At 44.4% G+C, this 17,373-nt stretch overlaps 1 protein-coding gene across 1 annotated transcript in view; it reads right to left on the bottom strand.

Annotated features, from left to right (window-relative positions):
• LOC136611247 (histidine--tRNA ligase, cytoplasmic-like) overlaps positions 1-17,373 on the bottom strand; it is an 85,685-nt gene that overhangs the window by 10,979 nt on the left and 57,333 nt on the right. The window contains exon 9 of the mRNA XM_066590682.1: positions 3,303-3,396. Within this exon, the coding sequence (XP_066446779.1) occupies positions 3,303-3,396 (94 nt within the window). The remainder of the gene's footprint in view (positions 1-3,302; positions 3,397-17,373) is intronic.

Raw genomic sequence — 17,373 nt, 5'->3', positions numbered from 1 at the left:
AACTAAAGGGAATGACTATTTCCGTGCCTCTCAATTAAGGCATCTAAAGATTTGGGAAGAGCTTAGCATCAATAAAACTCTGCAGTGCCTGAATAATGAGCTGCGCCCCGTTCTGTTATCTAGATTTCAGAATCAGGGCAGTTTCATAAATCCCCTTATAATTGTATTAAAGTTTACATCCCTGTTACATAAACTATGGGAATCTTTAAGGAAAATGTGTGTTTCTAATCCGGGAAAACCCCATTTACAATTCATTCGGGTGCCTTTTGGTTACAAAGTCTAAAGGTTTAGGAGCCCTGACGTATAGGCCACTGGATGGCCCTATCTCTTGCTGCAGATATAACTTTTTGCTATAGACCTTGACCACTGTTACATATGTGTTTCTCTTGTATGCAACAGTTTTCCTTCCATTGACTGTAACCTGCTTGCATATGTCTAATAATTAAAGATGAGCGAGCGTGCGGCGGGGGTGAGCGGCAAGCGGCAGGAGGGGGGTGAGCGTGAGAGAGATCTCGCTCTCTCTCCTCCCCGCTACACCTGGCCGCTCACCCCCACGCCCCCCTTCCCGAGCACGCTTGGACCAGTAAGCACTTACTCGAGAAGAGCAATGCTCGCTTGAGTAACTGCTGTATCCAAGCGTGCTCGCTCATCTCTACTAATAATCCTTGTGTGATTGTTCCCAGCAAGAGAAACCAAGTAATCTTGTAGATATGATACCTTTTAATGTCTAACAAAAATATATGATGTTCTAGCGAGCTTTCGAACCTCTCAGCTTACTTCTTCAGACACAATGAAACAGATCTTTCAGACACTTATGTAATCTCAATGATTCCTTATACTGTAAGCATATCCGTTTAAACTTTCTGATAGTTTTGGGTTGCACAACATTTTTCTTCTATTGGCTTACTAGTCAAGTAATACAATTTTGGAAGCTGAGGTGCTCAGCTGTATGTGTATTGGGGACCTGGTTACCAAAATTGAGAGTAGTAATAGGCGTTAACATAGTTTATAGTCTGCTGATGGAATCACAAGGCTGCTTTTGAGAACTGGTCATTTCCTGCAGCCCAGTATATGTGTTATCTAATTGTGCTCTGATACAGATAATCTGTTTCTACTCGGACACTGAAAATGACCACCACACCCAGTGCGACTCTACATCTTAGAAGACAACCCATCAGCAACAAGCTTAATTCTACAGCTATTTCAAAGATGATCCATCGTTTATGCTGCATAAACGATGGACAATGAGCTGAACAATGATCACTCAGTCTAAGTAACAGTCGTTCAGTACTGAACAGTTGCTATGTTAAGTGAATGGAGAGTGGCGAGGGAGAGCGAGGAGAGAAATCTCCTCCTGCCACCCCGTTGTGAGCCAATGATACTCACTCTTGTGCAGCAGCACGGGAGCTAGTAAGTGCGGGGATGAGTGCCGGGCATTGTTTGCCCAACACTGGTCCCATGTAAATGGGCCTTAAGACACTACATGCGGTTTTGATTAATCAATTAGTGCTGCCCACATGGACAGCACTCACCAGTCAGCGCGCCATGTAGGGTCATTTACACGCGACAATTATCGCTCAAAATCCATTCGAAATTCGTTTAGACTACCAATGCATACTAATGCACAGTGTGAAGAGAGAAAAAGGAGAGCGCTTAGGTGATGATGACAAGAAAGGTGGTCATCTTTGTTTGTACAAGACTGAAGGGACGCTTTAATTACTCTGTGGGTTAGCTGTGAACATATGCTAAAGGGAATCTTCAGGAGAATCCTTAGTTAAGAAGATCTGATCCTGGTGGTCCAACCTACTGGAGCCCAGCTGATCAGCACAACGAAGGCCCACAGTGTTTTGTGCAAGGAAGGGCTATGGGGGAATGAGCTACAGTACCGGACAGAGCTGCCTGTAGGGACCCAAGATTGGATCACCACCAAAAAAACATTGAAATATCTGAATGATTTGATATATCACATTACTTTTTCTGGATATATTTGACTTTTCTAAAAACTGAAGAAGGTTCCTAAATGCGAAAGACTAAGCATGATCACATAACTGAAAATTAATCTAGCAGGGTAGGCTTTGCAGATAATTTCTGGGCGGCGATAAGAACTTCTCATCTTCTCATCTATCATTGTAGGGAGACCAGACCTAAAAGTGAAAGAAGATCAATGTTTCTATGGTGGGGGGTTTCCAATAAGGGCGATGGAACAATACCTCTGCAGCGCCACCTACTGGAAGGCAGCATTCCTGCAAGCCAATGTTATACAAGCCTTGTAACAATGACTGGGAATTGAAAGCCAAGACAGAATCCATACACAGACAGCTGTTTCGGGATGTTTGCCCTTCATCAGTGTGCAGCAGGTTTCTGGCTTGGCTAGCGAGAGGCCTGTGATGTGAGACAGGAACACTATCTTTTCTCCTTAGGGAGAGCACCTAGAAGGTGAGTGAGTGAGGAGACTTATAACACCATGACGTGGCGTCCGTACAGACAGCTATGCCTGATACTGCAGTTCAGTGCCGTTTAGTCTTCCTTGCAGGAAGAGCTCCGGCCTCTTCCTTGATCAGCAGGAATCCCAGAGGTTGGATCCCCATGATCAGACATTGATGTCCTATGTTTTTTTTAGGTGCCCAATGCCTCCAGGTCATTTCTATCTTTGGCTAGAGACTGGCTGTAGGACAGAGCCATTCTTCTCCTTGGCATCTAGAACAGTAGAAGATGATCTTTGCTACAAACTGCCCTCAGTCATATAAAGGAAGCAGCATGAGCCGTGCCCTCTAAGAGGCGTATATCAAAAAACATGCTTATTATTTATCTTGTTACTGTCCCTTTAAATAGAGAAGAAAATAAATGAGGTGAGTGAGTAAAGAAGCCTAATGTATGTTAGAAACTATTTGCATTATTTACAGTACATGTAAGAAACGGCACACAAGGACATCATACGGCAATTGTGCACTTACTCAAACGAAGGGGAACTTTTGTATGCATTGTATTTTACATTCTGTGACTGTGTTTTGCCATTGTGTAATATATTTCCCCCGACCAGGCTGAATCATTTCCTTATTGGATCTATAATTTATGTCTGCTTCAATGTGCTGGGACTCTCCATTTTTCTGATGTATTTCCACAGGCATAACTACACTTTAATTAGCTTCCACCAGATAAAATCTTTCTGCCAGCCTGAGACTCAATTATTCTGTCTTGCAATGTATGCAAAAAGAAGCGCTGAAGATACACAAAATGCCCTTTGGTCTCACAGCGTAACATTTATCACAGGCACCTTTAAGAGCAGCTCCCATGTTTCATACCATTAAGTCTGATGTATTCACCCACTCGGTCTACAGTCTCCGGTCTCAAATCCGTCTCTTCAATCATCTCACTCCTGACCTTGTCCCAAGGAATCTGAAACAAATCTGAAATGCGTAAGATACTAGTTCTTTTTTTTTTCCCCTGTCTCAATTAAAGGTGTCACTGAAAACTCATCCTACAACAACATGAAGGTAAGAAATGAGAATAATGTCACCCCGAACTGGGTGACATCAGAAGGTTATAAATAGAGGATTACGGCTTCTGTATCCAGTCACATGATAATTTCTGCAGCTCGGAAAAGTTGTCTGCCTTTTTCTAAATCAACCCCAGACCTTAAGTGCCAGCACAAGGCCAGATCTAAATGATATTCCAGCGCGGTCTCAGATACATTCATCAAATAGGAGGAGCAGTTTTGTATCCTTGCATATGTCTTTTTATATCCTCCAATGTGTAGCATTATTTATACGGTGATGATGTTCTCCCTGCCTACATTTATGTATGACCGTGATGTCAGATATTGATGTATAAGCCATTAGAGAACATTTCCTCTCTATAAAATTACCAATATTACCTGGAAATAGAAGTCCCCGAGTCGTCCTCTCGTGCAAAGTCTTTGAATATTCTAATCAGTAGCTGCTCAGCTATCAAGGTCTAACAGATTCAAGTACGAAATACAAAGTTGGAATCTGCCACCTTACTTTCCACAGACCATAAAAAAATAAATCTTGCCATTTGTATAGTGCCAATGTATTCCACAACGCTTTCAAGTTATTTATTTATTACCCTCCACCAAGCTGGGTACTCATTTTATTGACCTCAGAAGGATGAAAGGCTGAGTCAACCATGCGGGGATTGAACTCGCAACCTTCAGGTTGTGAGTGAGAGCTTAGAGCTGCGTTTCTGCTGCCTTAGCACTCTGCGTCACACAGGGCTCTGACCATGTAGTTATATAAACTGAATGGCCGCTTCATTAGATATACCTGCCCTTTCACGATTGGAGCTGCCCTGTATGAAAATTAGACAGGTGACCCTTGAGTTCTCCATTCATCAGTTTCAGTGTGAATCCATATTAGAATGGGAAAGTCAATCTATCTTCCAACAAGGCCTGGCCATCAGTACTAGATTAGCCAGGGTCGGTATTTACATTGTGCCACCCTTGTAGGGTCTTCTTGTGCAATGGTGTTGAGAGTATATGAAAAATGGTGTGATCGAGGAAAAACATCCAGCGAAAGGAATCCTGTGAACGTAAACAACTCATCGAAGAATAGGGTCAGAGGAGCATGTCAAGAATCTGACGAACAGATGGCGCAAAGTCATGGAAATAGCAGCTAAATACAGTGCTGGTGCTTCAGCTATAGTGTTCGAATGCACAACTTGTCGGTCCTTAGCTTGGATAGATTATGAAAGCAGGCGAGCATTTTGAGTGCCATTGCTATGTAAGAGGAACAGAAAGGCATGACTTCAGAGGGCAAAAAAGCATAAAAATTGCATCACAAAGCAGGAAAAAAACAACTGCTCTGTAGATAAATCCAGATTTCTGTTGCACCGTGCTGATGGGAGGGTCAGAATTTAGCACAAGCAGCATGAATTGATGAACCCTTCCTATTAGGTATCAACAGTTCAGGCTGGTGGAGTAACGGTGTTGGGACCTGTGGATGGACGCCAAAATCCTAAATGGTTGCTTAAAGAGAAATTATGATTCCCAGAGATTGATTGGTAAGTCATTAGAACCTACTTAGAATGTGGCTCAATATTTTAACTTTATAGAATTAACAGCAAATAGTCTTAGAAGGTTATATCCCCGATTCCTGTTGCTCTTCATGTGTGTCATATCCTCATTTTTGTGACTGAGAAAAAGCATGAATCAAACTTCTTATTCCCCCCTAAAACATAGCAAAACCTATCCATGTATTGTTTTGTCAAAGACATCTTCTTAACTATAAAACAGCCTAAGTCCACAGACAGCTGGCAAACAGTGGAGTTAGTCAAGGTGGAGCTGCTTTTAGGTGACGTCCTACTTCTTGTTTATGGCTTCGCCCTCTGGCCCATAAAAGGGTAGTCCTATGATGTCTAGATAGGTGTATGGATAAAAGTGGTCCTGATGACATCATACAGTCCTCCAACACTGCAGTCAGTGAGGATGCATCCATCAAGAACCAACAAATAGGACAAACATGTTCATCCATGGCTCTGATAATCACTATGTGCTTTTTCATCAATTCTGATTCTACTTTACCCATGTGATGTATTGTGCCTTCAGTATTTTGGGAGAAACAGTAGTGTTATTTTCAGGGGATTTTCCAGTAGTTAAATTGATTTTCTGGCAAAAAACCTTTGATAACTTATCCTCAGGATAGGTCATCAATAGTTAAGTGTTGGCGACCCGCCACTTTGGATCCCAGAGATCAACTTGTTGTCCAGCCCACTGTCAGCGCACCGGGCTGGACCCGTGTCATAGGAAACGGGAGCGGAAATACTCTGTCTGGCTTCACTCCCATAGAAAACAATGCAAGTTGATGCTCCGCAAGCAGTAGTGACTTCAGCTCCAGCCCTCATGGATTTCAATAGGAGTGTAGCTGCCCCCGTTTCCTATGAAACACATCCGACCCGCTACACAGCAGGCCAGCCAATCATGTGGTCTCTGGGGATCCTGAGCAGAGGGTTCTCAGTGATTAAGTATAGATAGCTTATCCTGAGGATAATTCGTCAATAGGTTTTGCCCAGAAACCCCCTTAAAATATTGAAGACGTTAGGATAGGTAATCGCTATCAAATTGTTGGGAGTCGGACTTTAACGACGACACACACCCATCAGCTGTCTGAAGAGGCAGGTGACACTCCATCAAATGCTACAGACTCTTCACTGTATACCAAGAACAGTGTAGTTCATTCCCTAATGGTAGTGACTAGTATTGCAGCTCAATCCCATTCAGTTGAATGGGACTGAGCTGCATGAAGGACATGTGACCAACGCACGTGATGTCACATGGCAAGGAAAAGGCTGAGTACCATAGCCCATGATTGGTGTGGGTGTTAAGAGCTGGACGCCCACTGATCCCATGCTGATGAAATATTCTAAGACAGGTGATCAATATCCAAGTCCTAGAAAACCCCTTTAAGCCCTTAAGGATTCAACAAATTTCTTTCTTTTTTATTTTGGCTTTTCCTCCTAACCTTCAAAAAATTTTAACTGTAATTTTTCAGTCTGTATTTCAATTGTACTATTTAATGTACCATACAATGCACTGAAAAACCTTTGAAAAAAACAAAAGTGGAGTGAAATGGAGTATACCATTTAAAAAAAATACAATATCTTGAAAAAAAAACAAAAAAAAAAACCCCCATACATAATATATATATATATTTTTCCTTTCGTCATCTTCTGACCGCCATAACTTGTTTTTTGGTGATGGTTTGATTTTGCAGGACTACCCGTGGTTTCTATTGACAAGATTTTGTAGTGCGTACGACTTTTTGAAAAAAAAAAAAACCCAAAAAATGTAATTCTGGCATTGTGTACTAATTTTTTTCTGACAATATGCGCTTTCCGGGACAAATAATGTGTTATTTTGATATTATGGACTTTTATAGATGCGGTGGTGCCAAATATGTTTTTTTTAAATATGGAAAGGGTTTTTTAAAAACTTTTAATATCCTTTATTTTCTAAAATAATATATTTTTTTAACCACAGGCATGCCTTGATAGGCATTCATTTATAGCAGCCCTGGGGGGTCTTTAGAGGGCACCTTGCGATATCATTGGGAGGGGGCTGCTCAGGATCCCTGAATGCAGATTGGGGGATTTATAGGCCGCTTCATAATGGAAATCAGCATTTAAGGGTTAACACTCACACTGATCGTGGCCATTGAAGGAGGGTGTCAGTTGTCAAACGACAGCTGGCACCCACCTTGTATGTAGCAGGAACGAGAACCGATCCAGCCTTATATATATCCCACACCCATATGACATAAATATACACCTTTTGTTTAAAAAAAAAAAGCAAGCACTTTTTTCATTGTAACTTCAATTTTTGCCCCAAAAGAGGCCCAGGCTCTTATTTTCAGATGGTGTCGTACAGTCACCTAGCAGGCAGTGTCCGGGTCCGTCGTGCTGGTCTCCTGCACTGCAGAAGACTTCTGTGTAGTCCTTAACGCTGAAGGAGCATCTCTTGCTGGTAACAGGCCTTGAATACCCTGTCTCCAGCAAGCGAGTGCTCTGCTTGGTTGATGAGCGCTTCCTCAGCCAATCAGAGCCAGCGCACAGTAAACCAATCACAGCCTTTCACTGAATGACATCATTGAAAGATGCGGTTTTTGAAACAGTTTTTAAGCCACTTTTTGAGAAACTTGTGCGTTGTAAGATGTACAAATATGAACCCCATTCTTTTGAATGAGGTCATTTACATGAGCGATGTTTTTCCCACATCGCAGTGCGGGAAACAAATCATGGCATGCTCCTTCTTTGTGTGTTTCTTGGAATACATCACCCATTGCTTTAAATGGGACATTAAAACACACTGCAAAATTGCACGGCATGCGATTTGCACACGAATGTGAAGGTTTTGCATTGAAGGCAATAGGGAGCACTTGCCGATCCTAATTTACCTGAAGTGATAGGAGAGGAGGGGGTTTTAAAGAAAAACGCCTTGTATCTGCGGGTAATTTGCACGTTGGCGAGTGCCATTTCCTGGCCACAAAAAAATTCTGCTGTGATTCCGCTGTGAACACAACCCATTGGTGTTAGCTCTGTCCCACATTAACCACTTCCCGCTGCAGGGCGTAAGTTTACGTCCTGGCAGCGGGGTACTTCCTGCAACAGGGCATAAACTTAGGTCATAAGGGATCTCGCGCTATCCGGCAGCGGGATTCGTTTGTCAGTGATAGCCGGCCTTCCGCTGCAACAGCGGGGGTGCATCAGAAAAAGTTATGGCTTTTAAAAAATGAAGATGAAAATCTGCCAAAAATCATTGCGTCCTTAAGCCCACAATAGGCCATGTCCTTAAGGGGTTAAAATGTAACGTTTTTAATGGTTATTTGTTATTCTATGTACTATAAACAAACAAACACTTTTAGAAGAAAGCGAAACTCTCTATGAGAGGAACACATGATCAGCATTTCTTATCCTTAACTTAAATGACACCATGTACAGGTGGTGGCGGCTCAGGTAGTAATGCTGCAAAGCCACAGGGAGAGAAATTTCAGCAGAATGCAGGTGCTGCTAAAACTGAATATTAACTGATCACTCCAAGAGCACCGCGCCTATGACTGTATACATGGATGAGCCTCACTGTCTTATGAGGAGCCATTAAAGTATTGGTAAACTCAGAAGATGTACTGCATTGGAAAGGCAAATTGTATACCAGATATCACCACAAGATGGCAATCTAACTACTTGCAAAAAACCAAGTCGGCTGCTAGTGAGATGCAATAAATGGCATTTCTTTTATTTATCATGCATTATTTATACAGGACTTTACATGCAGGCTGCCTCTGTACAGTCACACGTCCTTCTGCACGATCACCCAGACAGAAGACAATTTGAACAGGAAGCCAAATGACATTCAGTAGGTTTTTTTGTTTTGCAGTTAGGCTTCCACCCTTATAGCCCTTTTACACGGGCTGGCAGTCATTTGAACGACTGCACGAGTGCGGACGCCACCGCTAAGGTCATCAGCGCTCGTTCAGAGCGTTTATACAGAAAGACTTTGCCCGCAGATCCACATGTGGAATTAGTTATTTTCAATGGGCAAATCGTTACATGAATGTTCCACATGGATTCCGTGTCAAGAACTGACATGTCACTTCCCCCTCCACACGTCTGCGCCGTACAGACCGCAGCATGCATTCACATTAACAGCAAGGATGCACTTCAGAGGTGCAGATTTGCCGAAGATTTGATGTGAAATTTGTGGCAATTCCTAATAAACTAAAAGGCTGCATTCACATGTAGTTGATTTGTTGTGGATTTAAGAAAAAAAAAAAAAGCGTCTAAATTCACTCCAAATGGCGAAGACTTGCTGCTGATATTATTCAGATGCATAAAAAACACAGTAAGGCCGCATGCCCACGGCCAGGGCGGATTCCCCCTGTGGAACCTCGTAGTGGAATCAGACCCGGCGCCCCCCAGAGACCTTATACTCACCTGTCCGGATCTGCCGCGAGAGTGTTGGCAGGCGAGCATTCCCTGACGAGTCCCCGCTGTGCCCACAGCGCAGAGTATCGCAGGATAGACGGCTTCCATTGACTGCAATGGAAGCCGTCCGTGCGTTTTTTCACACAAATTAGAACATGCTGTGATTCTCCCCTCCCAAGCGGAAAATCGCAGCTGATTTCTGCTCGTGGGCAGGGCAGAATCATTTTACACAGCATGTCTATGGACGGTCATTGCTGTGGAAATCGCGGCGGGTGTCTGTCTGCAATTTCCGCAGCGATAATCCGTCCATGGGCATTCAGCTTAAGGCTAACTTTACGCAGGTGAGCACAATATGGAACCATGACTCTCGCCCCCATATCGCTCCCCACCTTGCGTATGCAAGGTATTTTCTTGTCAAAAACGCCTCCCCCCACTTCAGCACAGTTGCGATCCATTTCCAATGTTTTCAATGGGAACCCATGCATTGTCCACAGTGCAATGTGGTTTACGGACCCATTGAAAACAATGGGCGATGCGAAGCAACACCAGAAGATAGGATATGGCATGATTTTAAAAAATGTATTCCAAACAATGTGGTTCATATTTGTGGGTCTCGCATTACACAAATGTTGCACGAGTTTCACCTAAAGTGGCCAAAGGGGGAAGGGGGGGGGGGGGGGGGGAGGCTGTGGGGTTCACGTACAACTGATCGGCTGCAGATTTTCCATACTAGAAAGAATCTGCAACAATTCTGCACCTTCAAACAAAGGAGTAATATCTGCTGTGTATCTAATACCAAAATCCACAATACGTGAACACACCCATAAAAAGCAACTGCACTTTTCACAAACTTTTGACATGTTCGAGAGACATGTCAAAAGTTTTGATCAATGGGGTCCCACTTCTGAGACCCCCGCTGATCACTAGAATGAGGTAGCTGCAGCGCTCACCCAAGCACTGTCTTCGTTGCTTTTCGGCCCCCCCCTGGCAGCTAAAAACACGCAGAATAGCGGTTTATAGTAGCTTTCTATCGACCTCTCTGTTGCCGTCTTCAGTTGCCAGGAGGAGCTGAAAAGCATAGAAGACTGCGTTCTAGCGATCAGCAGGGATCTTAGCAGGGGGGCTCCCAATGATCAAAACTTTTGAAATCTCTGACATGTCAAAAGTTTGCAGTTACTTTTTAAGGGTACATATCAGCAATGTACGATTGCTTTTTAAATGTAATGACTGAATGCATAAAATGAATGAAGAATGAATTACTGTTTGCCGTTCAATCACTGGCTGTGTTTAGACAGAACGTATCATTCGAATTTGGATGATCCAATGATTTTCTGTAACGATAATCGTTCCGTATATATATATACTGGGGGGCTAGCTGCATGAGGAGTGAATAAAGAAGATCACTGGAGTGGCCCTTATGATCAATGTGGCTCCCAGTGCTGGGGCTGACGAGTGATGAGATCTGTTCTGCAGATAGTTGACAAATGTCCTACTTGGTCCAAGAAAGGGGTTGTCCAGTAGTTTAAAAGAAAATACATTTTTTTAAATTTAATACAAAAAAAAAAAAAACTGTTAATAAATATCTGCAATATCTGGAAAATAAAGCATTTTGGAAGTAAGCATTTTATGGGAGAGTGCATTGCTTTGTGATTTTGGACATACTGAAATAGGATAGGTCATCAGTAGTTGATGGACATCCTGACCATAAGAGAAGCAGGAAGGGTACGAAAAACGTGGCGCTCCTGGTGATTTCACTGGGATTAACCCTTTGCAATCCAAATTTGGATTCAGGGTTTCCTAGGGGGCTTTCTCTTTCTGCCAGTATACAATGGCGTCATCTGCTGGCTAGAGCCAGTACTGCGGTAGGTGACATGCTGGAGAGGCCCCCGACAACAGAGCAGCCAGTAATCGACAGTAATATTACCCTGCCGAACGTCTTCCGACATCGGAGCTGTACAGCCTTCAATCAGAATGTCTTTAAACGTCAGACAGTGGATTGGAAAGGGTTAAAGCCGATGCTCCCACTTCATGCTGTGACCAATGATGACGACGTCCGGGCTGCTGATGGTTGGGGGTGCTGAGTGGATAGGTCATCAGTTGAAAAAGCCCTAGTTTAGACTGGTGACATTTAATGGAGAGTTTACTTTATCACTCTGAATGTCACCTGACATTGTGTTTTGACATTTTCAATTTCCAGTCATTGTTACAAGGCTTGTATAAACAGTCTAACATGGACTTGCAGGAATGCCGCCTTCCAGTAGGTGGCGCTGCAGAGGTATTGTTCCATCTAATCTATTTGAATATTATCCAGATCAGCATAAATGGCTTATAGGTCTCCTCACTCACTCACCTTCTAGGTGCTCTCCTTAAGGAGAAAATACAGCATTCCTGGCTTTTATAATGCAGCATGGATTAAGATAACACAAAAATAACCTATTTCTGTTTGTTTTTGCTTTTTAATATCTGCATTACTGCTTTTGATTACATCCTCTTACACACAATTGCATGTTGAAAACAACAAACTGTCTCTCACAAGAAGCCCATTCTGAATGCTTAATGCTCCATTGTCCTTCAGTGCAGAATGAGACTCGTCATTCCACAGCATCAGGAGAGCTACGGCCTACAGGCATGGAGAAGAAGCAGAAAGTTGTGTTATGTGCTGCACGATGCGCAAAGCCCAGAAATCCTTCCTAACCCTAGGTTGCTGCGTTACTCATAAAACACCAGATTCTTATCTGGCATAAGATAATATCAGTTTCTGCTGTGCTATTCCGTGGGGTTGGTTCAGCGACCAGAAAATCGTCTTGTGACACTGATGTATCAGCTCTCACAAAAGCCAAGCAGCGGGTGTTATCCCACGGGAGATTATATCAAGAGATTGATGAATACACTGCTTAAAGTAAGAAAAAAAAACGGGAAGAGACTTTGTAGCACAGATCAATGTGTACTTTATCACAATGCAGCTGATAGAATATTATGCATCTCTTGCATCATTACAAGCGTGCTCAATCATTACACACTTCAGCCGGACTGCGCACAAGATTAATATCTGCCCCGCACAACTTAATCTATACCTGGCAGATCTGACATTAATTTGTGGCATGCCCACTTTGTACTGAGTAATAGTTATGCCGTATAATGATGAATTTCTGATCGCTGTTTTGTTACCAGGAAAGGTCCCTGCAATCACCTGGGGTGATTTATCTCACTATTCAGTGATGCACCTCGGGGAACGGCGTAAGCATCCTGATAGAAATATGATATGTACGCACATAGTGTTACTGATAGGTGAAGGAGGAGGCCATCAGAATACAGGGAGATGTGCAGCAACATGAAACCTAACTCCTTAAGGACCAAGTGCGGTAAATATACAGCGCTTGGTCCTGGGCTTTAATCCCCACCGATAGCAGTACGGAGTGGGATTAAAGCTTCTGTTCCTGCAATCAGTCTACACAGCAATCAGTGCTATGTACTAAGAAGTGAGAGTAGAAGTGTTTCTTCCACTATGTGACCTGGTGATCACGTGACCGCCAGGTGTTCCCTGGCACAGTAGAGCTGCAGGGTCCTAGCAGACCCTGATCAGCTCTGCCAGTGACTATTGTCACTACAGGTGATGTTTTCCCCTGTAACTGGGGCTCCTATGGATGCCCAAGGTACAGTGAAAAAGTGTCAAATAAAAGGCCCAAGTAAATGTCCCCCAAAGGCCTTATAAGATATCATGGGGGTCATAAATGGTAAAAAAATATATAGTTACAAAAATAAGGCCGCTTCCACACGAGCGACACAAGAAAATCAGAGCGATATTGCGTCGGTGGTCCGTGCAATATTGCTGCCTTTTCTCACGGCAATAACGTGATTTGTTGTGTCGCTACAAATTGATTGAATGTGTCGCTACAAAGCCGCACGACTTCGTAGCACCACGTGCAAGGAATTTTGTGAGTGGCGTTTGAAATATAAGCTGTACCCTGAAAATAAGCCCTAGCTTTGTCAAAAAACAAACAAAGAAAAACACATTCATCACCTAAGAAGCGCTGTCAGCTCTGGGGCATCTTCTCCTCCGTCCCTGGGCATTGTTTTCAGGCGTTCATTGAATTGCCGTGATTGGTCCATCAAGCGCTGGCTCTGATTGGGTGAGAGCTGTGGAGTTTAGCCAATTAAAGGCAGCGCTTCCTTGAGGCAGGGATTTACAAATTCCTGACCAGGGAGAAATCCCTGAAGACAACAGCGGGGATCGGGAAGAAGACACGCAGGAGCTGAAAGTGCTTCTTAGGTTATGTAGGTGGGTTTTTTTTAAATGTAGCTAGGGCTTATTTTAGTGCTTTTGCAGAAGGATTTTTTACTGTAAAAGTTGCATCGCACCGCACGAAAACCACATTTTCCTGCAATGTGACACATAGGAAGGCTCCATTGGGAAACATGGGCTACAAAAAGAACAAAAATGCAAATCGCGTTTGTATAAAGAACGCCATGATTTTGTAGTCTCACAATGTCGCCGGCTACAAAACATCGCCTGGGTGGAAGAACCCATAGGAAAGCACGGGCTATACATACATGTGACTTGTAGCACTGTCGTATTGTGACAAAATTGCACGAGAAAAATCACGCATGTGGACGCAGCCTAAGCTTTAAAAAATGACAGAATAAAATAAAATATATACATAAGAATGAAAATGACCCACAACTGACACCAACCAAAACCATCGTCGTATGCGCCCTGTATCCAAAACAATACATATTATGTATCAAAATGTCCGAAACAAAATGAGGAACTCATTCCCATAATTTATTTTAGCGTATATTTACTAAATGAAAAAAAAAAAAACAACTTTAAATGCTAACAAAAAAAACACCTTTTTTTTACCTTTTTACTCCTAATAAAACTAAAAACACAGGAAAAAAACTGAAAAAAAAAGAGATATAAAGTGTTATGGAAAAAAATGCAACAAAAATAATTTTGGTAGCTGAAGGAAAAAAATTAGGGCAGTGAAACCACCACATGGGTAAAATCCCTAAAAAGTGTCTGGTCCCTTAGGTACAAAACAGCCTGGTCCTTAAGGGGTTAAACCATCATCGGCTTCATGTATTGTATTGGTGATCATACTGTACAGTCAGTTAGTCATTGCATAACAAAAGGACCACCAGGAATACTACCAGGAAGTACATACAGGTTCTGTATGGTATCCTGCAGCATATTGCTCCACATTTGCTATAACTGAGCCTCTAGATCAGTGATGGCGAACCTTTTAGAGACCGAGTGCCCAAACTGCAACCCAAAACCCACATATTTATGGCAAAGTGCCAACATGTCAGGGGCGGGGCTTATCATGACGTATGATTTTACCCCCATCGTTATAAAAAGAACAGGGCTGTTTCAAAATAGAAAGAATGCGGATTTTGACTGCTTTTTGGATGCGAAATTACTGCAGAATGTCCTCAGCGGAACTTTTTGTGGAAAATTCTGCAACATTTCCGCATGCAAAAAGCTGTCAAAATCTGCACACTGTCTATTTTGAAACAGCCCTGCCCATTTACGCCACATGTAAACATACTCCAGTGGTAATAGTGACACCGCACAGCGGCCTGCAGCAGAATAGTGACCCCACCCCAGCTGACACCCCCCAGCGTACCAGTGACGCCCCCCCACGTACCAGTGACACCCCCCAGCGGCCTCCTGCGTACTAGTAAAAGACCACAGCGCCCCCCCCCCCCCCGCGTACCAGTGACAGACCACAACGCCCCCCTGGGTATCAGCGACACCACCTCTCCAGCTGTCCCCCGGGTACCAGTGACGCCCCTCCCCAGCTGTCCCCCGGGTACCAGTAACGCCCCTCCCCAGCTGTCCCCCGGGTATCAGTGACGCCCCTCCCCAGCGCTCCCCTGGATACCAGTGACACCCCCCAGCAGCAGTCCGGGTACCAGTGACATCCCCCCAGAGGCCCCCTGGGTACTAGTGACACCCTCTCAGCGGCCCCCCAGGTACCAGTGACACCCCCCTAGCGGCCCCCCGGGTACTAGTGACACCCCCAGTGGCCCCCCGGGTACTAGTGACAGCCCCCTAGCGCCCCCCCCCCCCCCCCGGGTATCAGTGACACCCCCCAGCAGCGCCCTCCGGGTACCTGTGACACCCCCCTAGCGCCCCCCCCCCCCCCAGCGGCCCCACAGTCTGTGCTGCAGCCGCTCCGTGCCCTGCTCTCCAGCTGCTGCCGCTCTCTCCAGTCTCCGCTGACAGTGGCTGTGCTCAAGCTGCCGGCGCTCCGTCTCCTCCTGCCGCCAGCGCTCCCTCCATTGTCCCTGTTGCTGCCGCTGATCTCTCTGCCTCAGTCCGTCGCTGCTCCTTCAACGCCCCCTTCTGCTGCCGATTCCTTCACCGCCGATGCTTCCGCTGGTAAAGCCACACACGCCCCCAGCCTTCCAAAAGCTGGGGGCGTTACAAGATGTAAAACCCCTGTATTATGCCCCCACCGCTAACGTCTGGTGGCGACGCAATACAAGAATACCGAGAAGCCGCAGCCCCTGCCAGTATTCACTAGTGGTGAGCGTCCGATAGCGGCGCGTGCCAGCAGGGAGGGCTCTGCGTGCTGCCTCTGGCACGCGTGTCATAGGTTCGCGACCACTGCTCTAGATCATGGAAACTGGTAGGCTGTGGAAGTTGGCGTCCCAGATGGTCCCATACATGTTCTACTGGCGATAAATCTGATGACCGGGCAGTTACTGAAGTGTGAAAATGTTGTGGAGACATTCCTGTGACCCCATTGTGTGCAGCTGAGCATTATCCTGCTGGAAATTGCCTTTTGGAAGCCGCGAGATGCCACACAAATGGCTACTAGAAACTTAGCCGTGTGCCACTCAACAACAAATGTAGGATTGAGCCGAGATCCGCTACAAACAAGAACCTCTGAGCCTTTTTAGAAGCCGAAAAAAAAACAAAACACTTTCAGGGCCTCAGGTGGTAGAGCCATTTATCTAATAACACCACAACTCTAATCATTGGCATATCTACCTGAGATGTAACTGCATGCCGAGTTTTGGAGAAAAACGACAACTTCTTCTATGGGCTTGAGTTTTTTGAGTGTACTTGGGGTTATGTGTTCAGTTTCCAGTCAGACTCTGGGTCTGTGTGATGCCGTTACATGAACCCTACACCACAAAAACTGCTTAATGGTTATTGTCCACGACCGTGTTTTAACCACGTATCATGTGTGCGCTGCACGGACGTGGGACACATGGTGAATAGAGTCAATAAAAGTCAATGGAGAAGGGAATTAAAAATATAAAAATCACACTGCACATGTCCGTGAGCCTGCGATTCACAGGCATGTGCAGTGGCATTTCCAGCGGTCTCTTCTACCAGAGTTTATGGCTGCTGAATGTGTAACACACTGCAGGGAGACCCTCAGCATTTTATGCATACAGTAGTGGACATGGGCCCTAAAGGGGGACGTAAATACTCCTGTCACAGTTACTGATGATGATCACACAGCTCCTGTCACACAGTTATAACAGAGGAGATCACAGCTCATCCTCCTGACTTTATACTTACGGTCTGTAGGTCATTTAAATGAATACAGAAAGGATGGCAGTGTTGCAGAGATGCTACAGACTGTGGCTGCACATATAATGCACTGCTGATGTATCATGGGACTAAGGTGAAAGGGAAAGCAACATCAAGATTGTGTCTTCAATATACAGAGGAGACCTCCAGAGTGTAACAGGCAATTAGGTGAGGGGGCAGGAATGGAAAATTGCGTTCTCACCAGAGTGGCTCTTTAACCCCTTAAGGACATGGCCTATTTGGCGTTGAGGACCAAAGAATTTTTGGCATTTTTTCATCTCCATTTTTCAACAGCCATAACGTTGTTTATTTTTCCGTCGACGCGCCCGTATAAGGGCTTGTTTTTTGCATGGTGAGCTGTAGTTTTTGATGGTGCCATTTTTGGG

The sequence above is a fragment of the Eleutherodactylus coqui genome, chromosome 2 (assembly GCF_035609145.1).
Source record: "Eleutherodactylus coqui strain aEleCoq1 chromosome 2, aEleCoq1.hap1, whole genome shotgun sequence".
NCBI lineage: Eukaryota > Metazoa > Chordata > Amphibia > Anura > Eleutherodactylidae > Eleutherodactylus > Eleutherodactylus coqui.
Note: the sequence above shows the minus strand (reverse complement) of the source record. Positions and strands in the feature narration are given on the sequence as shown.